Below are 23,005 nucleotides of genomic sequence, written 5' to 3' on the forward strand. Positions count from 1 at the left end.
AACTTATGGAAAATTAATGGGGGGTCCGAGGCCAGCTGGGCGCTTATTTTACGCATGGTCCTCAGAGTCACGGAGTCTGGCTGTCGTAGATTTAAACTGGCGAAGAAAATAATGGGCGGAGCGAAAATAATGGGCGGAGCGAAAATAATGGACGGTGCGAAAATAATGGACGGTGCGAAAATAATATCGGTGGTCAGTTGCTATCATTAAGGATCTCTGAGAATTATTGGCGTTTGATTTATTTACTTATTTATTTGATCACTGTTTTACGCCGTACTCAAGCATATTTCAATTATACGTCGGCGGCCAGCATTATGGTGGGAGGGAAATGGCCAGAGCTCGGGGGAAACCCGTGGACGTTTGAGTTCACAGCATATATAGAGGTTCAAATGGTAAACTTGAATGAAAAATAAATGAATTACTCATTCTACCGGGTTTTAACCTCATTCCCAATTTTGTTAGCTTTACAGGTGAAGAAAATAAAAAGATTAGATAAGGTTCAGATTGAAAAGTGCAAAATTTGGTTGTTAATGTGGTCTTCCATATCTTTTTAGATTTTTCTTTGCAGAGAAAAACACACTTGAAAATAATCTTTGCATGGTGGGTATTTGAGACCACCTCTTGTTACGCCTTGTCTTTGCGTAATAATGTTATACATGAGGATGCAACACATGTGACAGCATTTTCAATTATCCTTTTCTGCTGATGAAGAAGTCAAAAGAAAAAAATTTGATGATCTTTCATGTGATTTTGACCTAAATTTTATATTTTCTTCTCCATTATTACCACCTATCTTTAGCAGATGCCCGACAAACTCCATGGCTTTAGACGGCATGCAAATTGGGGGGGGGGGGGGGGGGGTAAAGGATCGATCACTGTACCGACCTTACTGGTCATATCAATTATACAAATGGGCCAGAAAAATTATAATAAATGGAATATTCAGAAAAATATAGTAAAAAAACTATAAATATATTTTACTGATATATTTGATTGGTGTTTACGCCGTACTCAAGAATATTTCTCTTATACGACATCGGGCAGGATTATGGTGGTTGGACACCGGACGTAGCCCGGAGGAAACCCACGATCATCCGCAGGTTGCTGGTACATCTTCCCACTTACGGCATTAACTATAAAAAAGCACTCTAAAACAGTTTTTAAATTCTGGGGTTTTATTTTTTTTTATTTGACCACTGTTCCAATTATGTTGATATAGGCAAATATGTAATGATGATGATGATGATGATGATGATTAATAATAATAATAATAATAAAATTAATTATAATAATGCTTTATTTCTCTTACCAAGGTTCATATAAAAAGGTTTTACAATAGAAATAAGAGACCATGTTAAAACAGCCCAGGGATTGGTCTAGGGCGTATACAAATGCCACTGCATAGGACTACAGGTAGACGGTGTTATCAGGCTTGCATTCCACGAACTCTTTAGCAGGAAATGAAAGTAGGTTTTCGATTCCAACTTTAGTTAGGCTGGAAGTGCTTTTTATTAATATGTTATCACAGTTATTCACATGATGTGTCCGCCCACTATAAAACCTCAAAGTGTGACAAAGACAAACTCTACAGATGTTAGGTGTCTAATACTTAAAAACAACTAACAATATATACACATGTAAGTTAAACAATAAAACTGCAGCTTGTTTAACCAGTAGAGCTACACAACGCATATGGCAAAGAATTCTTGAATAAGTATGGCAAGTTTAATATTTTGTCTTCGATACCTGCATAAGAATTATTAGGTAAATTTTGAATCGTGTGATCCTTCATTCAGAAGGTTTCACATGTTTCTCTATAAATATACACTTCTTATTCTCTGACAAGACTGGAGCTGGCTTTCTCGAAAACGGCTCCAGTCATGGCTATCTCACGCGCCTGCGCATTAGACACAAAGTGTGGACCGAATACATCCTTCCGTCTTTTTAAATCTTGTCTCTGGTCTGAAGAAAAGAATAGATATGCCACAGCTCTTTAAATATCTGTAATAAACGGAAAAGAGGGAGGGCCAAGATGGGCAGTTCAAGGGAGGTAATCGGCTGGTGTAAGCAGACCTTACTGTTAAAATGAGTTTCATATGTGGTACATATTCATGACAAGGGTCTCCATTTTTTGCATTACGAATGCAAGCTTAGCATCTACGTTACCATAATGCACGCTATCACTCACAGCTGTCGAGAAAATGAGTTTTATGACAGTTTAAAATGTAGATTTTTTTGCAAATATGGAAAACGTCAGTTAAAGTGAAAGACAGCACCTGACTAATGTTTATGTCCACGGAAAGACTACCAATCGAAGTATCTTAAACCGGCATTAATTTTTTTTTTTTTTAGATTTTTTTAACCCAGTAAAAGTTTAGTGAAACTTAATCTTGATACAGCTTCAGCACATCTCCATTACTGAGAGCAAGGTGACTCTCGCTCTCTAACGTTGAAGGCATTTTCCGTATAATAGTTTAAGCAGTAGAATGTGGCAGATGAAAGTTGTGGACTAGGGTGATGAAGGCCCAAGTCATAAATATAATTTTTCTGGAAATTGGACATTCTGGAAGAATATTCCTTCCACTGCTTGAACTGTTGATGCACTAGGCGTATTATATCATTAACAAGGAGCTTCAACGACTCTGTTTAAATAGGCATTCGACTGTCTCTGGATTTTATGCTTCAGTTTTGTATCACTGGCTTCTAAAATGAAAGCAGTGCTGACCTAGTTATCGCGGACCTCAAAGAAACCACAAGGCGTTTCAACAATTTTACTGTATTTTATAAAAGAAAATAGAAAAAACATCCCTTGTATGCGAGAAAGACGAAGGAGTAAAATTTAAGTTCTTCAGCTGTAATTAATTCAGAGAGAGAAATATGTCATAAGATTTAATCAATCTTAGTCGTTGTCAGGTGAGATCCCGTCCTCTCATTCCCATAAACCTTCGGCTTCCCTAATGAATTTTGCACTGACCCTGATATTTGTTATTTAGAAACTGCTTACTAAACGCTAAAATGAACGACAAAAACATGTATTTGGGGAGATGGGTGCGGTTTGGACCGAGACGGTATGCTACTGTCTGGCATAATTTGTGATACGGTCTTTGAATATATTAGGGCTTGTAAATGAACTGATTTTACGTCTGTGGGGGTCCGTAAACGATACAGACCTGCCCCACAACACTTTATGAAATGGCCCTTTGGCTACTGTACTTCAGCGTTTACCCGTGACCAATTACCAGCTGTCACTCTTTTGTTGGTGATCCAGGTTTACCCTCTACACCTTTTACTATATCCTTTCTCCAAGTAAATCTTGACGTTGACATTTATGTCAAATCTTGACCAATGTTTACCGAATATTTATTAAAAATCGTCGTATATTTAGATCAAAAATAGATCTCATTTGTTCTTTTTATTAAAATCCTTACCTTCTTGGAATGCTGTTTCACGAAAGCCGCCAGTGGAACAGACGAATCCGTTTGTGGTGGGAATCTTTGCTGCAGTGGGAACCCGCGCCGAGGCTGCACTGCCTGTTGTGGATATGGAGTCACTGGGGGGCGGGGTAACACTTGTCCGGACGGGGCCGCCTCAATTTCGATAGCTCGATTTACAGGTGACGTCATTGATTCGACTCCGTGAGGATTGTTTGTTGCCAGTTCCTCACTATGTTGCGTAGTTTGCGGCGCTCCTGTATCAGTTACCATTTGTCTGAAACGCTGGTCTGCTTGGCGGATTCCTTGTATCACTGCAGGCCTGAGCTGCCTAAGCCCTTGTCTTTGTTGTGATCCACGACCAGTACCATATTCGACGCCCTGACCACTCTGAGCCTTTGACATGAAACCCTGTTCACGATGAGAGATTCTCAGGGGTCCCTGCCTGGACTGAGTGGCCATGCGAGATCTTTGACCGTGTTGAATGGCTCTCTTGATTGTCCGTTTACGTTGTTTTTCCGTCTGAAATTGCGGTCCACTTTGTGCGTCTGTTTGAGATCCCTGTCCACGTTGTGTGTATGTCTGAGATCCCTGCCCGCGTTGTGTGTCTGTCTGAGATCTATGTCCACTTTGTGCGTCTGTTTGAGATCCCTGTCCACGCTGTGTGTCTGTCTGAGATACCTGTAAAAGTTGAGTTCCCTCAAATCCTTGTGCACGTTGAGTTATTTTTCCACCTTGCGGAGTAAACTGAATTCCTGGTGGAGGATGACCAACTGACTGCGTTATTTGTCCTTGTGCAGGCTGACCAGCTGACTCAACTGGTTGTCCTTGTGTAGGTTGACCAACTGACTCAGTTATTTGTCCCAGCGCAGGTTGACCAATTGACTCTGTTATTTGTCCTTGTGCAGGCTGACCAGCAGACTCAGTTATTTGTCGTTGTGCAGGCCGGCCAGCTAACTCAGTTATTTGTTCTTGTGTAGGTTGACCAGCTGACTCCGTTATTTGTCCTCGTGCAGGTTGAACAAGAGACTCAGTTGAATGTGCTTGTACTGGCTGACCAATTGACTGAGTCGTTTGTCCATGTGCAGGCTGACCAGCTGACTCCGTTATTTGTCCTTGTGCAGGCTGATCAGCTGACTCAGTCGTTTGTCCTTGTGCAGGTTGACCGCCTACATCAGTTATTAGTCCACCTTGCGGAGCGAGCTCATTTGCTGAACCAAGTTGACTACTGGACTTAGTTATTTGTCCATTTTGGGGAACAAGATCAATTCCTTGTGCACGTTGACTACCTGACGCAGTTATTTGCCCACCTTGGGGAACAAGATCAATTCCTTGTGCACGTTGACTACCTGACGCAGTTATTTGCCCACCTTGGGGAACAAGATCAATTCCTTGTGCACGTTGACTACCTGACGCAGTTATTTGTCCACCTTGCGAAGCAAACTTAATTCCTGGTGCACTTTTTAGGGCCTGGATAAGATTCGTGAATATGGGAAAGCCAAATGGTGGGAGAGGTTCAAGCAGGACCTCTACGGCTTGAGTGGGTAGATTAAATCCCTGTCTTGATTGTGACGCTTCCCTTGTACTTTGTGTAGTATTTGGTTGAACGTCACGCTGTCCTGTAGAACTTTGTTCACGCTGTACTACAAGAACCGTCTCTTCACGTCCACGCTGTTTCGCAAAGTTTGAGTTTGTACCAGTATCGCGACGTCCATCAAAGATTGTACCTAGCTCGTGTGGATTCATTTGTGTGCCTTGTCTGTTTTGTCTTGCGAGGTCTGTGCCTTGCTCACTTTGTCGGACAGGACCTATGCTTTGGGCACGCCTTCTGGGAATACCAGCACCTTGTTCAGGCTGTCCAGGAGGACCAGTATTTTGTTCAGGCGGCCTAGCAAAACGTGTGCCTTGTTCAGGCTGTCCAACAAAACCTGTACCTTGTTCACGTTGTGTCAGAAAAGCAGCGCCTTGTTCAGGCTGTCTCATGAAACGTGTGCTTTGTTCAGGTTGTTTAGAAAAACCTATGCCTTGTGCCAGTGCCACAGCCATATCTAGCCGTTGTTCACGTTGTGTGGCCGAGTTTGCGCGGGACCTAATTCCAATACTATTACGTGCCCCTATTTCAGGCTGCGCGTCAGCTGGGTAACTTTTCACTTCAGATCGACCTGACCCTGACCCGCGATATGCCCCCTGACCTGTTCTTCCATTTCCGAAAGCTGTCGCAGTTCCCTGATCACGTTGACTAGTGGTCGTACTTCCATGATAGAAAGCCACTTTATTCTTCGGTGTGTGCTTAGCGGCTAATGCATACCACTGTCCCTGTTGGCTTCCTCTATCAACGGCAAGTCCAGGTTTCTCAGTTCCTCGACCAGCCCTGACGTCAGATACCTGCCCAGTTTGACCAACGCCAGAAGTAGCACTCCCAAGGGTTTGTGACTTAGTCCCTGGTATACTTCTACCCACAAGTTCAATCGTCATACCAGGCTTTGCCACAAATTCAATCCTCTGTCCTGTACTTGAAGACAACGTTAACACCTGTCCTGATCTTGCTCTGAAATCAAACTTTCCTTCGCGTGATTTCACTGGTGGTTCACCCACGTTCGGTTGCCGATTTTGCCAACCACGTGTCTCGCCTGTCTGCTTTTTAAAAGCTGCGGCGTTTCCTCTCTGAGACAAAAGCTGTGCTCTCCATTGCTGAGTCGCGGCCCTTCCTCTCTGATTCTGAGTCAACGGCTCTTGTCCCCACTGTTGAGTCGCGCCGTTTCCTCTCTGATTCTGAGTCAAGGACTCTTGTCCTCCCTGCTTAGCAGCTGCTGAAGGATTATTTCCAGACTCAAAATGGGACCTAGGATGAGCATAGCCTGCGATACCAGTTCGAAGCAAGGGATCGCCTACAAAGCTGTTCTGATTGACTGTTGCGGTTCCTGATTGAGGTTGTGAGGTCTGCTCTCTTGTCTGTTGATACTGATGTTGTTGTTGTGTATCATAAAGCTGTACACCATGCCATCCACCAGGAAATCCGAATCTCCAATAGTGTGCATCGTACAACCATCCTAAGGATCCCGGAGCCCACAGGCAGAAGAAAAACACCACACCAAAAACGTACGTAAGGGTCCGCATTATTCTGAAACAAAACGCACATTTTAAATGAATGTGGAGACAGTGTCGGGACATAATTCATCGGCAGTACTAGAGCTATATCAGAAAACCACATTTGAATTGGTAAATGATTGACGTTACATAGACAGTATTACAGCCAATCACTAAAGCACAGCTCATTAAATGAATGATTGATATCTATCTAACTCGCCCTCCATCGTTTTGACACCAAATCAGAAAACAACATTTGAATGTAGCCCATGAAGGATTATGGCTGATCGACAAATCCGTAGTACATTTGAATGTAGCCTATATAAAATTATGGTTGATCGTAACATCGGTAGTACTAGCGCCAAACCAGATTTAAACGAGTAAGGGGTTAGGTTAAACCCAACATGGACAGTATCTACAGCTACATCCTGAATCCACAGCTGGAGAGAGCGGCCGTGTCGGACTGGTTAAGGTGTCGATCGATAGGTCACACGAGGTACGACCTGTGACAGGGAATTTGTTGATAGCCCTGCTGTCAGTGGTCCTGAGGGATCTGTCACAATAAGGGTCGATAACTCTGCTGTGACCGTTGGTGCAGTCTAACGTTTATTGCAGATCACTGGTCTTCCACCAATATTGTGTGCATATCTGTACGTCGGGTATTCGTCAGCAACTTCCCAAAGGCCTGTGGTTTATCCCAGCCACTCTGCACTTTGAACGCCAACGAATAAGCGCAAACTTCTTGAGTATGGCTTTAAAAATATTCAAATAAATAAATAAAATCTCATTTGAACACGGTGTATTAACAGTCATATCGTAAAATCACATTTGGAAACAATTCCGTTCATTATCCGTTCATTAAAGGGCTTAAGTTCATAAATGTGTTACAGTATTTCTGCTGTAAATCTTGACTTGTGTTCATTGGACATTTGATCAAATCGTTCTGCTTGCGATTAAATTGACGGGTTTGTGATAAAGTTGTTGTGCTTGTGATAAAATTGTTGGACTTGGGACCATATCGCCGTATTCTCGATCAAATTAAAGGGTTTGTGATCAAACTAATGGGCTTGTGATCCAACTGAAGGGCTTGTGATTTAATTGACGGGCTTGTGATCTAATATAGAAAATTATTTGCATGAAAGTGATCAAAGACAAAACTGGTGTTGGCAGGGTCTAACTTGCGGTAAGGGGCCAGGAATTATGCGTCTGTTAGTGGCAGGAGGTATTGTGAATAAAAGGAAGAGCAGTGTAGACTGGAAACAACCAGTTGAGTATGAGGCAAGGAATTATGTATTTGTTACTGGCAGGAGGTTTTGTGAAGTAAAGGAAGAACAGTGTAGACTGGAAACAACAAGTATGAGGTTGTTCGTTTAATGGACCCAAATACACATCTTAGTTAGTCGTTGCATTATTGTGTTGCAAGGAAACGCACTTGACATTGTGTTTCGACCACTTAACCCATTCATCAATTTTTCGTACTATTTTTAATTTTTAATTATTATGTTTTGACACAATAGAGACTCGTATTACGTTAAGGTATATTTATCTTGAGACTTTTTTCCCTATGAACAGGTTTTGTGTATAGCATCCCACGGTAACTCATGAGAAGGTCTAAGGATTGTCGTAGCTTTCCCCCCCTGGGCTCTGAGCTTACCCCTGCTCTCGTCACAATGTTGGCCGCCGTCGTATAAGTGTAATATTCTTGAGTAGGGCGTAAAATCAAGTAAATAAATAAATGCAGTATAACATTCCGTTTTGTGTGTAGAGTTCTTTGGCCCTGAATTTCTTGTGAACAGTAGGGTCAACTTCTGCTTCTGTGTTAGATATACTGATGTAAATACCGTCACCCCATTTCCCTCAAGTCTTTTGCCTCGTACATTGTCTAACATTGATTCGGTGATGGTAAATGGGTACTGGAAAACCGGGTGTCTTTCAGCAGAGGGTACAACCTATGTAGCTTATTATGTTAACATTTGTACTTTTTTGTCAAAGCTTTTGGCTTGTACATTGTCTAACACTGCTTGCGTCACTGTTCATTCTTATCAAACATGGGTTTCTTTCTAAACAAACTCTAACCGAGAGTTTAGAATTAGAACATTTATACTCTTTCATCGTGGATTTTGGCTCGTGCCGAGTGTTCATTAGCTAACATTAATTGCCTCACTGTGCACTTGTATCGGATAAGCCGGGTGTCTTTCTACTGAGCGTATAACGTAATGGTGACAACGGCCTGTCCTGGAGAGAGTACCGCTATATGTTTAGGCTGGACAAGTTATACCTATTACATCATACATACAACGAACTTTGCAGAGGTCAAAACTCTCTTGTTACAATCGGGTGATCGAGCGTCGTGACCTAATCTCGTGACGTCATTAGTTGTCATAATCACCTGACTAAATCTAGTGACTTAACATCGTGGTATAATACAGAAAATAAATTATTGTACTATTATTTCCCATTATACGCAATAATGGGAAAATCTCGGCGAATAAAGTAATTCGGTTGTAAGCTGAGTGGTTTACCGGTGTCGTTTATTCCTGCCTTTGTAGGCCTAATAACGTTATGTTGACAAACTGGTAATTTATCACATAGCTATGGTCGTTAACATACTGATACAGAGGCATTATATATTTTTCCGTATAGGATGGTTCGTATATGCATCCTCTGATAACAGGGACTACTTTCAATGTTTATATTCAAAGCACCCTCTACTGGGGATTGTATTCTTTTCAGCACACAAAGAAACAACAATCATGGTCCCTCCAGCCTGAGAGGAAATCATGTCACATAATAAACATGAGTATTTCCCTCGTAAATGTTTACTCAGTCGCGGTATCAAGCTTTGAATCAGCAAAATGATAATTCAAGATGATCAGTGCTTATTTATTTGACTTATCTGATTGATGTTTTACCCTGTACTCAACAATATCTCACTTAAGCCACTGCGGCCAGAATTATGGTGGGAGAAATCGGCCAGAGCCCGGGGAAAGTCATGATCATCCGCTTTTTGGTGGAAAGCCTTCCCACGTTTGGCCGGAGAGGAAGCCACCATGGGCTGGACTTGAACTCACAAGACGATAAATGAGTTCCAATTAAAATAGCTTTTTTTTTTTTTTTTACAACTTACTCCGCTGAACTCATGGTGTCTAAACTGCTATTGTTTAAACATTTACATGAGCCAGGACGGAGTGATGGTTGCCAGATGGTTACACATAGCTGGTGAATTCCGGAAAACAATTTTCTCTTGTTCAAATGTCTTCATTTTTAATTTGACCTCTTACGTCACATTTTCATTGATCTGTAATTACCTGATTAAGATGATTTTCAACATACTTTCTGCACCTTATCATATCCTAAATTGCAAGAGATTACGGTGGGCAGTTCTCGGGGAGAAGATGTTTTCAGTCGTACATCACACTACAATATGGCCGCCAAACCGCATGACCCAGATAACTATAATTTATCTCATTCAACCTGCAATGTTATCGGGCAATAATACCCTGAAAACACAATACAAATATGCCCAGTATATGAAAGTTCAGTACATTAAGGAGTTTTATAAACCAACATGGAGACAAACCACGTGACCCTCGTAGTTCATTTTTAGTCTCCATCTATAACTTTTTGACTTACTTACCACCTATATTTTCAGATTACTACCGACAGAGGAATATATTCTTTGGAGAATTTGATTACAACCTAACAATAACAATAGGGTTCCCAGCAAGCTGTTAGCACCCCTAATAATGCTAACACTTTCAAGAGGGTATCGCCCAGAGGGCCGATCCCCTAAAAACACACATATATTACTTACGATTTATTAAACGTCACTGGTCCAGAATTACTGAAAATGTTTAGATCCCCTTACCTGAAAATGTTCAGCCGTTGTTAACATTATATACCTGCCATGTATCTAAGACAGGTGTCGACTGGGCTATATACCGGAATCCGATAAAGTTTTTATAACCAATGTGCAGACCAATTCATTACCAAACGTCAGGAGATCTCGCGGTATAATATGTATTAATGTATATATATTATTAGCCGTATCACAAGCGAAAGCAAAATATAGCTCTGATTTTTTTTTTCAAAATTAGTTCAAAATTAACTTTGGGTGTGAGCATTAGATTTGATATCATGTTTAAATTATTAAAGCCTGATAAATATGTAAATGATTTGCTAGATACTGTTAGGTATAACGGGTGTCGGAATGTCCATCACCTGATTAAAGCTGATTTTTAATCAGATATGGTGCACGTATAACGGACCGCTGTATGAAAAGTAATCCCTTAACGTGTTAATAACGTCGATTATTAATATTCACATAATAATGAACTTAATAAGGTATTATGTCACACGAACCTATACCACTGTACGTGTTTTTACACATTCTGTATAATCAGTTGTAGGATGAATGAAGAGAAAGTGGGCTGGGTCGTTAGTAACATTTTTAATATGTGCATGTTAGTTCGTTTTGCACAAGTTACCTGCGTATGTGTGACGACACAATGATTTATAACTGATCACTGTCATTGTCCGCGCTCATGACATAAATTGATAAAACGTGAGCTATAGGTACAATTTTAGACACCCCAAGTTCATAAAAAACAATACAGCTTAATTACGTGCTTTGGTCACGCTGAAAGGTTCAGTTATACAATTTCTTACTGACTCATTCAGTTCTCGTTAATCTTGTGCACTTATTAGATGCTAGTGGGGTGGCGGGGTGGGTGGGTGTTGGTGGCGTGGTGTGTGTGGGAGGGGGGTGGGGGCTGGGCGATGAAATAAATTTAAATAAAACGCTTTCCCGAGTGATGGTGGCTCGGGTCCAACCTGGGCTGACCATTGTTTAATAGCATTACATGAAGTAACAAATTTGCCAAACACGCGTCATCACAAATGTGGTAATGAACACCAGATTACACACCTCGATCCATCGCCATTCATCAGGATACTTATGTTGATGTTTGTTTTGCCCTCTTTCTGTCCTCCATTCATAACACTGAACAGATTCTGATATTATATCATTCCGGGATACATATCACATATCACAATAAAAAGAAGAAAAACTTTTGCCGTAATAAAGAATACGATTTTATTATGGACAAAATAAATATGGCACATGTGTAAAACTGCCCCAGGTAAAACCCCTGTCTTCATAAATAAAAGTCCAATTTTTATGTTAAAAAGATTGTAAAATATAAACATAACCCGGGATTGTTTTTACATGACATAGACATGAATAATATTTAAATTATCGTCATATCTCTTTGAAAATAGTTCTGTTCAGTATAATCGTGAGCTTTGTCACAGAAACAGGCCCTTTGTAATTATTCAAACATACATCAGGTGTGTCAGTGGCTGAAAGATTAAAACGCTTTTACAGTAATTCAAAGTGAATAATTTTTAACTGTAAGCCTTGCATACTTTCAACACATGTTATTGTAACTGGGCGCTGTGGAGATATTTGTTCCTCATCCGATAACAAATTCCCAGTATTATCTTAGATTATAACTAACTATCTGAACATTCCAGACAACATATTTAATTATCTGCTAATTTAGTTTGTCATTTAGTTTCATATCACAGTTGTTCCCCACAAAATATTACAATAACGATGCACATTCTAGATTGTAAACTGTCCATATTTAGCTTTGAACGAAACAAAAAGGGAAAATGAAACTAATGTTTGGACATCAAAAGTATAATTACACAAACTGTTACATAAAAACCTTTAAGAGAATATAATAATATCATATACAATAGCGTCAAGAAACTGAATGTGAAAGTCGCGTATATTGGAATGTATAAGGGGGGGGGGGGGTCATCGTAATGGTGTGTGAAAAGAAGATAAGTTACGCGTAGATAAGAAGGCTTCAAAGCAATAGTAAGCGTAAACTTACAGCTGATGTGGACTAAATTAGACTAGCCAAAAATCTGTTCTTGAAATCACACCGTTTTGATTTGTCTGTTAAAATTAGAAATTGATGGCGTTAGGGCCTTGCTGGATTAAGAGTGCACAAGTCTTTTGACACAATTATTATCAATAATTATGGTGAGGGTTATTATTAACAAACCCATTAAGTTCGTAGTGACACACGCACTGTCGTAATTAAAATATCAGATCTTCACGAAAATATCACATTGTTACACGCTGTATAAATCTGGGGACAAAAAAAAACGACTATACATATGTCATGAGATCCTATTGCCTGTCAATCACAAAAATAAATTCCATCTCATAGCGGCTCTGCGCGACGGGGATCGCTGAAGATTGGCCCCGGGAAAGGTTTTGGCAATCCTGGAAACCCGAAAGGAAAGTCTATGCCGCCGCCACAGCCCTTGAAGTCCAGTTGTTTTCCGGAGCCAGGGCAAGTTTTCCCACAGGCGTTCCTAGGTGGGTTCGTGCACTTGCGTGTCCTCGTTCGGGACCCCGCGACACACTTTGAGTATACACTCCACGACGACCATCCGCCATCAACACAGTCAGACCACTGGTTCAGATCTACTTCGGGTAAGCTTGAGCACTTGACGTTGGGATTGCTGTTAAGATGTAAAAAAAATAAATTTAATAAAACAACGTAGCTCTTCAGCTTAATACAGACATGCAAATTATTAATTATTTTGACGATTTAACCTGCAGATGGTTGTAGATAACTAATCAGATAAATAAATAAATTATGACGATTTGCTTGCTATCGCACAGACAAATATTTATGATAATGAATGTTATGGTTTAATGTAAAAGGGAGAACGATGCACACAGTCATCATCTTTTAAGAATTTTAAATCACTCTCGACTACATCGTATCTAAATCTATGTATAGGCATCTGAAATATCTAACATGCTGCAAAACTTGTCTGGTAGTAAAATTTTAAATGAAAACTATAATTTCTGGTACATGTGCCTAGCTTTCATATTTAGTCCGTGGAACTGTACTATGAAGGAGGACACAGTTAATTGAGGAGGTAAAGCGGCAATGTCATCCGACGTGAAAAACTCCAGACGAAAATTAACTTTAACATGTTCGATACCACTGAACCCTAGGTTATCACAAGATAAGCGGCGATTAGTTTGCATGCATTTTAGTCTGTTTCAAGAGAGCTTTAAATGAAATTATAAACCGAAATATTTTGTAAAATGGTTTTTATCAATAGCGTAAATACCCATTGTTGTATTTGTTAGCATTGCGCACTCCTAAATCAGTATCACCCTTAGCACTGTCACAATGTATATGCCATTCTGCACACTTCCAAACGATACGACATCATCTCTGACACTCACCTGGAGGACAACTCCTCCAAGACATCTCTGGGAAGAGAGGTGATTTCGGTGTTATCACAGATAATCCTGGCCAGGCTTGTCTTCCGGATCTCGTTAAGTTGTTCTGCAAAACGATTGAACAAAAAACGTAAAAACCACAACCCTTTTTTAATGAGACCTGCTCTCAGAGTGGAATGGTCTTTAAATTGAGCACAAGAAAGATTTGACAAGCCAGAAATGGAACTGTTTTCAAACCTCACAGAAATGGCTTTTTTTATCTCTGGAACTTGGGCAATCATTGTCCATACAATTTCTATACAACTATCATTCCAACCAAATACCTTTCTACAGTTCTCTTTAAGTTTCAAAAATTTTAATATTTTCTCCAACTTACCGATTTTGAATTTTGCTGCAGCATCGTTGGTTTCATAGTAGAACCTATCAGCGTGTTTCAGTACCCAGAACTGTCGTCCAATCAGACAAGCTCCTGTTGGTCCCACAGCGCGGCCCTCTAAGGGGGTCTCAGTGACGATTCCTGTCCACAAGTCGATGTCATCAGGGTGGCTGAAGAGTAAGAACACACAAGTTAAGTCTCTTGTCTCTGAATTCCGCCTAGCTCATGTTTTAGGAGCATCAGGCCTCAGCTAAATCAACCAGATGAGTAAAAAAATTGATACCCATTTAGTTGTCGGAAAATCCTGACTTGCCATGAAAAGACTTCCTGGATGAATAAACCAAAATAGACATATCATCCGAGAAGAAAAACATTGAAAATTTATTTACAATAACAGTTTACAATATTTTGTAAACTGTTATAATATTGTACATTTTACCATAAGCTCGTACACATGATTGGTGTGTTCCATGCTTATTGCTGCACAGTTATTAAGAAACACACAGTAAGTCTTCGCATTGGTCTAATGTTACTGTATGTTAAATGTGATGACAATGCAGCATTTTGGATAAATCTACACCAGTGACGTCCAATAAATTACAACTAACATCGCATTATTTTTACATAATTCTGCTTAAGCCATGATGTGTGCTAAGGGAACGTGAAAGATGCTATTACTTACATGAACAAAATAAGCCCTGATAAACTGACAAAAGTTCGTGTTTCAACGGTTACGTGTGAGCATTTGTCAGCTCTTTCACGATTCTCTGGTTTTACTCTCTATGTAGCATGCCTTTAATTATATTTGTAATAAAAGCCAGTCATACCTGTATACGCTTTCCAAAAGAGCGGCAACAGCAGAGCTATGGTCGATTAGTCCTCCAGGACCGGCTTTGAAGGAAGCGGCGGGAGTCAGTTTGCACCAGAGTCTCCAGATATTATAGCTGCCAATGCCGTGGTCACGTCCTCGCTGAATGTTGGTGGCGGCGAGATCAATGCCGGTTCCGGGAGCCCTCTCGAAAAGATGATTGGTGAGCTGTGTGGTCATGAGGTTGTCTGTTGTCTGTTGGTTATGGGTGTACAGATCCTTGACCAGGAAGGAAGGTCCCTTAGAGCTCTGGTACATTAGTGATGGATTCAGGAAGTGGTCTTTAAAGAGGTTTCCTGCAGCCACGTGATCTCTGACGGTGCTGTGGCCAAAACGGTAACCCGCGGCGGCAAATCCGTTACGAATGGCAGGGTTGAAGGCAGGGTTGTAACCCGTAAAGTACGTTCCCTTGGGCTGAGCAGCGAAGCCAAATCTAGATGCGAAAGTGTTTCCTAAAATCGTTGGCAGATACTCGTTGTAAGTCACGTGTTGGATCTCGGCGCCAACGATCTTTCTGGCTTCCTGGAACAGGCGCTCATCGTTCCATGAAGGATTCAGGGTCTTCAGTTCTTTCGCGATGCGGTTGTGCTCTCTCAGGAAGATCGTGTGTAATGTCATCAGGCCAGGTTGCTGGTTGGCACGAACGTCACCTTAAAAACAACAGATTATGTTACTCAGCATTTTAGCTACTTATTTATTTCTTTGTTGCTTAACAGCATATTCGAAACTTTTTCAGATATAATGTGGTGGTCATTTGGGGGGGGGGAGGCAGGGAGGTGGGGGGAGGGCTGTAGTAAAATATAATGTTCCATGCATCTTTTCCTTGTAACTGAAACTGTTGACAGCTTCTCTTTGTGTGAATCCTTTGAATTTCTTGTTTTATAGTTTTTTTATTTTAATTAGGAAAGTATATGCATTTATTTACTACCAGACAAGGAAACGTTAAATATCCTGTAAATGTGTTTATGTATGAACAGTTACCTGCTTTGAAGCAATGTTGCGATCCCGAGCTGCGGCAACCTGCTGTCCCCGTAGCTGAGGGATTCTGAAGAGGTAGATCTCCATTAGAGCTTGGTGTAACCTTGAGAAGACCTGGGAGAGAAAACATGCATTGACAACATGTTTGAAAGACTACCTCGGGGACTGACATATTAGAATGGACTGACTAATAAAACATTTAAAACCACAAACCAATTTCATATTTATTAATATATATATGATTTATGATCTTCTTAGTACATGACCGTATACCGGCACACTTAGTACATGACCGTATACCGGCACACTTAGTACATGACCGTATACCGGCACACTTAGTACATGACCGTATACCGGCACACTTAGTACATGACCGTATACCGGCACACTTCAGCGTTTTATATCAACAATTATATTAGACATCAAACAATGAAAATAGTTTTCTAAAACGGTATCACACAAGTACTTTGTTTCCCAACGATTCTTGGTCAATACAATAGGTGATTCTTAGCCTTTTACCGTTATATCATAAATATGATTTGTTGTTTGCTAAACGATTGGCTGATCTCTTACCATCTCTCTTTAGTCTGACGTCATTCATGGTTTTTGTGTCACTTCCGTACACTGTGGAGGCATCGATGTAATGTGTTACCTGGTTCAGCTGCTCTCGGAAACCTGTGAGGCAAATTAAGAAACTTAAGCCACTGACTGGTTGAGAAAAATAATTAGATAAAAGATTATCCCAAAGTTGCCAAAGAACTCCTGTTTTCAAACTGGTAAGTATTTCTTGACAGGTTAGAAGGACGTAATTGCTTTCAGCCGTTAACTATCAAAGCTTTATTGTTTTAAATTTAAAATTTTCTGCATGCAGATGTACAGATAAAAAGTTTCCAATTCAACGTGTGTCTTGCCATAATATCAATGTGTGTCTAGCCATAATATCAACGTGTGTCTTGCCATAAGATCAATGTGTGTCTTGCCATAATATCAACGTGTGTCTTGCCATTATATCAATGTGTGTCTTGCCATAATATCAATGTGTGTCTTGCCATAATATCAACGTGTGCCTTGCCATAATATCAATGTGTGTCTTGCCATAATATCAACGTGTGTCTTGCCATAATATCAATGTGTGTCTTGCCATAATATCAACGTGTGTCTTGCCATAATATCAATGTGTGTCTTGCCATAATATCAATGTGTGTCTTGCCATAATATCAATGTGTGTCTTGCCATAATATCAACGTGTGTCTTGCCATTATATCAATGTGTGTCTTGCCATAATATCAATGTGTGTCTTGCCATAATATCAACGTGTGTCTTGCCATAATATCAACGTGTGTCTTGCCATAATATTAATAACAAAAGATTCAGTAGCAAATCCCTTTCAGCCCGCAATTCTCTAAAGCGTGCTTAAATTGATAAATGTATAATTTGAGAACTTTCACTGATGATCACTAAAATGCAGATTTATATGATGTCTTCTGTGTGAAAGAATAATAACAACAATATATACTTTGAATCTGTGAAATTTTTGATTCCCAATTAAAATATTACTGGCCATGAAAATCTTACCTAAATCACAGTTGATGTCTGGGGTTGCTGAAGCCCTGACGAAATTCATGCATGTTCTCCCGTGCTTTCCGAAGAAAGGATCGTTCTTAGGCAGTTCGATTGGAAAACAACCCAGTCTATAAAAATAAAATACATAACCACTCTGTAAATACAGCTTAAAGTTGTATCGGAAAATAACCGATTCGACAGAACAACTTTAACTATGGTAATAAATAAATTTATTTAATGGATTGTTGATTAACTACACACACAACAAAAGTCCACTTTTGTGATAAATTAAGAATAAGAAAAAATCATTTAAATCAACCTAAAAATCGATAATGTGGCACTCTAAGCTAGTTAACGGGTCTCTGTAAGTGATGGGTTTTTCTGTATTTTAATTCTCCAAAATGAAGAGCACTAGGTTTTATTCGTGTATCTTACCTTTTTTTGAATGGGCTGTTGTCGACGCTACCATCAGCCTTGCAGCATGACAGACGTATTCGGTTATAACCTGTAATATGCAACATTTGAAAGCTTTAAAAAGCAAGATAAATCAAAAAAAATAAAATAAAATACTTTGTGCCTGGAGGCAAAATCGTATCTGGGTGAAAATATCTAATATCTTATTTTATGTATAGGCTTACAGGAGCTAGTATGTCAGGAAGTTGTAACTGGCGATATATACTTTTATTTACATTTAGAATTCAAGAATATTTCACTAGAAGAATATATGATGGCGGCTTATTACCATGAATATTTGTCCGTATTGTAGCAAGTAGATCGGAAGATGCAAGTATATTTTAAACTGACCAACTACCCCTTCTGTTCCACTCTTTTTACACTGCATAGTTTTTAAAGAGATGCTCCAGTTGCAAAATCAATGATTTTGTTTTCATCTTACACGGACGACTACAGCATGAAAAATAAAACCAGCACAGCGACGACAGTGTGATAGTTGGTAAATGGTCACATGCCTCTTGTCAGTTCGCGCATGTTATGTTTTATGGAATTCTGTTCGGGTTTTATTAGACGACCCCTATATACGACCAGGATATTCGACAGTTCATTTATACCTGTTCACCTGCTATATACGGTAAGTATTTTGACATATGGTGCCAGTACTGTTCCAGATGGTTTCCTCTAAGTTCAGGGGTTGGTTTCATGAGGCTCACTTAGCTAAGTAAGCCATTAACTACCATGACTGCGTGTGTTGTACAGATATAAAATGCACTTAAAGATAGACCTAACACTAAGTAGGCCTCATGAAAACGGCCCCAGTTTATGGTTTCTCCCACAACTTGAGTAGCGTTATGAACAGGAAATATTCTTGGGGAAAGGGAGGTGGAGGTCATCAGTTTTCTTACCTGACGACAATGTATTTTGGTTTACATCATGGCTGATAAGCTGGCCGAATTCCATTGTCAAGTGGGTGATATCTGGGTGCAAATTAGCTACTGTGCTTTTCTTGTGCACCTCTGTGCTGAGTACACGAGCATTCGGAAGAGGCTTGCCGGAAACGGCCTTGCTTCTGGGCGTCTGAATCCCTGTAATTAAAAAAAAAGAAGGATCAATCAACCATTTAGTTTGGGGATAACATATTTTCAACCCGACTTTTCGTCACTCGCTTTATATACATCTATGGTTAGCAAATAAACAGGCGCCTTTTGCGAAAATGCTATAACTTGTTTTATTGTGACACTATACCTGATATCTGTCCCTCAGTACATGGTAAACAATTTCTTCCTGACATATTCCAATTAACTTTCCCAGCGTTTAAACCAAAAGATAAGCTTATTCAAAAGCAGAGTTAAATTTTTTTTGAAATTCGGAAAACCGTAGTTTAAACATGGAATACTTAAATTCTTTTCATTTAGTTACATCTTTAACCATGCAGGACGACTGTTAAAATTAAAAATTTTTTGGTGTTAATAGATCTTGCTTTGGAGACTTGCTAGTATTTGCTAAAACAGGTACTTAGGTTCTAAGTATGTATATTAGATCTAACCACATTTTGTCGATGTATGGTATAGCTCTTACTCACCATCGTCATATTGGGGCACCAAAAACCTGTCAAAGGGTGTATTGGCCCTCCCCCAGATAGGATTGGCCAAATTATTACAAGAGCCATCAATTGTTCGATATTTGGAGTTTGCGTCACACTTGATAGCTACATTGAATGGACATCTTTTTAGCACGGGCCGAAATGATCTCAACCCTTTCAACCCTTCACCGTTCACATTAAGTCTGGAAATACAAAATTTAATAAGCAAATCAGTATGGTGCTGTACTATGCACGTAACGAAGGTGGATATGTAAATAATATTAATGGTGATGACGGCTTTAAGTTACGGGCTTTAAGTTACGAGCTTTAAGTTACGGGCTTTATTATCCATATCTGACAAAGAGCAGTGTACATGTAGTTTGCCCATTTTCTTCTACTTAATGTTGACCAGTGCCATATAAGCTAAAAATTCTTCTACTCAATGTTGACCATTGCCATATAAGCTAAGTATTCTCCTACTCAATGTTGACCAGTGCCATATAAACTAAGCATTCTTCTACTGAATATTGACCAGTGCCATATAAGCTAAGCATTCTTCTACTTAATGTTGACCAGTGCCATATAAGCTAAGCATTCTTCTACTTAATGTTGACCAGTGCCATATAAGCTAAACATTCTTCTACTTAATGTTGACCAGTGCCATATAAACTAAGCATTCTTCTACTCAGTGTTGACCAGTGCCATATAAGCTAAGCATTCTTCTACTTAATGTTGACCAGTGCCATATAAGCTAAACATTCTTCTACTTAATGTTGACCAGTGCCATATAAGCTAAGCATTCTTCTACTTAATGTTGGCCAGTGCCATATAAACTAAGCATTCTTCTACTCAGTGTTGGCCAGTACCATATAAGCTAAGCATTCTTCTACTTAATGTTGACCAGTGCCATATAAGCGAAACATTCTTCTGCTTAGTGTTGACCAGTGTCATATAAGGTAAGCATTCTTCTACTCAATGTTGACCAGTGCCATATAAGCTAAACATTCTTCTACTGAATATTGACCAGTGCCATATAAGCTATGCATTCTTCTACTTAATGTTGACCAGTGCCATATAAGCGAAATATTCTTCTACTTAATGTTGACCAGTGCCATATAAGCTAAGCATTCTTCTGCTGAATATTGACCAGTGCCATATAAGCTAAGCATTCTTCTATTTAATGTTGACCAGTGCCATATAAGCTAAGAATTCTTCTACTTAATGTTGACCAGTGCCATATAAGCTAAGCATTCTTCTACTTAATGTTGACCAGTGCCATATAAACTAAACATTCTTTTACTTAATGTTGACCAGTGCCATATAAGTTAAGCTTTCCTGAATGCTACTCTCTACATGTGTTATAACAGAATACATTCTAGCATCACTTAGACAAGAGACTTTCTGTTAAAATTAAGATAAGTTTTTGAGTGTTCCTTAACCATTAAAACAAATTCTTAAATAACAGGAATGCGTGTAAATGTCACAAAAAACTGAAATGTGACATGCAACTTTAAATTCATAACAGTTTCGCAGCGACAGGGTATGCAACGCATTTATAATGCTAGGTTAAACCTATCTTAAGTATTAGGAATATGTAACACTTTACAAAGTGTTTAAAAATCATATTAATACTTAAAAATGTAGAGGGATTAGCATTGGCGTTTAATAAAGTTGCACGTGAATATATTCAATTTATAAATACTATTTCACGGAACATTTCACCAGAAATTGATCTGGTGATTAGGTATGAAAGAAGGTTTGTTCAAAATCCAACTGGGTTGTCCTGCCCAAGTTTAATTGACTAAGCGACTAACGGATTGCTACATATACTCACCGCTTGGCAGCTGTGGCGCTGGCCTGGAGGAATGCTTCTCCGGCCTGTGCGATCTCCTGAGCTTCGGAATTGACCAACAGGTGAGGACCGAATGCCGTAGATTCCTGGGCGGCTTTACTGGTTTTGCTGTCTGCAAAATAACAAACGTAATTCAGTATAGTATTCCTTTAAAGGAAAAGAAAAACAACAATGACAACCATGCCTGAATTTTAATGTTTGTAATAAAGATGGCGTCTACTATCAAACTAACATCGTTTTATTTCATTTTCGAGACATAGGGTTTTTTCTAACATAGGTAGACTTTAACATTTATGGCTTACTTTCGCCGTTTAGTAGGAAACAGTTTCCTTTCTGAGCAAGTCCCTATCCAGTCAGAAATTAAACTTACCTTCTACCAAAGCCCTTTGAAACTCCTGTGCAGCTTTACTCTGGACGGATTCAATAGATTTAAGAAAGTTAGGAGTGATGGACTTCTCAAGAGCCGCTCGCCCAGGTGTCTCAAGATTAGGTCCCCCGGCAATCTTATTAAGCACCGGGAGTTGTGAGATGCTTTTGGCAGCTTCCTCCAAACGCGTCACGGAAAAACGTGACACTTTGTTAGCGACGCCTTGACTGCTGGCTGCACACGCCAGCAGCGCGACTGCAATTGTCACGCACAAGTTCCGATTCATTCTGGAAATCAACAATAACAAATGATGAGTGGATGGATTGATCGATTGACTGATTGATGAATTGAAGAATTCATTAAAGAGTTTAGATTCCTTTACATCAAATATTCAATGGCATAAGCTCATGAGACTTCAGCCCTTAAGACTGGTAATATTAACTTGATTGTTATTTATCTCACAACAACGAAACAAAGTAACAGAGTATTTGAACTTTTAGAAAAAAAAGGACTTTTACTTAAATTGGCAGAAATGTAAAACTTGTTAGGCAGTAACTTCCAGAATGGGAAAATTAAGTCACTATTACTATTTTGGACTTTACCGAATATGCATCCCTACATATATAAATGTGTATATTACTACAAAACTTGTAACCTACCTCCTCCAGATGTGGTAGTTTTACAATGCTTGTATACAGAGATCCCTGCTTGTCTGAATGATACTGAAGATGAACACCGACTCGCACGTGCATTTATACGCTTTGCAGACAACAGGTAAGAGTGCTGGAATGTGACGTCACACGCCAAATCCGGGAACGCTATATCTGTGGCTGTAAGCGACGTTTTAATTGGGCAACATAACTGTACCCGGAACCATGGGTTCGCCCACCTTAACAGCCCGCAGGTATGAGTGAGTCGTTTGTATCTATGGATATTACTAGATGCCACCTGTGTCCGGTTCATATGCACAGAGCACTCTCACATGCGTCAACATCATATATGTGCACAATACTTCAACCGCAAAAGGCGAGATAAAGGTCTGATTTATATTCATCTTTTGATTGTGTGTTTGTTTGTTTAATTGCCTCAGGTATATTTTACGCTGGTGTCCTCACCTGATCATCCGATACAGACTTAAACTGAAACATACTGCAAGGAAACATGTA

General features: G+C 39.6%; 2 protein-coding genes across 2 annotated transcripts; both read right to left on the reverse strand.

Annotated features, from left to right (window-relative positions):
• Positions 1–1,299: 1,299 nt before the first annotated feature.
• LOC135476387 (uncharacterized) lies at positions 1,300–6,911 on the reverse strand. The gene is made up of 2 exons (XM_064756393.1): positions 6,886–6,911; positions 1,300–6,552 (listed from the first exon to the last, which is right to left on the reverse strand). Exon 2 carries the CDS (start codon positions 6,546–6,548, stop codon positions 3,387–3,389), a length of 3,162 nt encoding a protein of 1,053 aa, XP_064612463.1. The 5' UTR covers positions 6,549–6,552; positions 6,886–6,911; the 3' UTR covers positions 1,300–3,386.
• A 4,685-nt stretch (positions 6,912–11,596) lies between these two features.
• Positions 11,597–22,555, reverse strand: LOC135476388 (peroxidase-like). Its single transcript, XM_064756394.1, has 13 exons — positions 22,499–22,555; positions 21,843–22,126; positions 21,455–21,584; positions 19,621–19,823; positions 18,944–19,123; positions 18,021–18,090; positions 17,598–17,713; positions 16,596–16,697; positions 16,026–16,136; positions 15,004–15,694; positions 14,177–14,346; positions 13,804–13,906; positions 11,597–13,061 (listed from the first exon to the last, which is right to left on the reverse strand). The coding sequence occupies exons 2-13, from the start codon at positions 22,123–22,125 to the stop codon at positions 12,758–12,760; spliced, it is 2,463 nt and encodes an 820-aa protein (XP_064612464.1). The 5' UTR covers position 22,126; positions 22,499–22,555; the 3' UTR covers positions 11,597–12,757.
• Positions 22,556–23,005: the final 450 nt, after the last annotated feature.

The sequence above is a fragment of the Liolophura sinensis genome, chromosome 10 (genome assembly GCF_032854445.1).
Source record: "Liolophura sinensis isolate JHLJ2023 chromosome 10, CUHK_Ljap_v2, whole genome shotgun sequence".
Taxonomy (NCBI): Eukaryota; Metazoa; Mollusca; class Polyplacophora; order Chitonida; family Chitonidae; genus Liolophura; species Liolophura sinensis.

Excerpts from the sequence above, each read along its gene's own strand:
- LOC135476388 (XM_064756394.1), bottom strand. The coding sequence starts at position 22,125 with ATGAATCGGAACTTGTGCGTGACAATTGCAGTCGCGCTGCTGGCGTGT. Across the intron at positions 21,585-21,842 it reads TCAAAGGGCTTTGGTAGAAG|ACAGCAAAACCAGTAAAGCC; the intron begins GTAAGTTTAATT and ends GTTATTTTGCAG. Across the intron at positions 13,907-14,176 it reads TGCAGCAAAATTCAAAATCG|AACAACTTAACGAGATCCGG; the intron begins GTAAGTTGGAGA and ends ATCGTTTTGCAG.
- LOC135476387 (XM_064756393.1), bottom strand. The coding sequence starts at position 6,548 with ATGCGGACCCTTACGTACGTTTTTGGTGTGGTGTTTTTCTTCTGCCTG.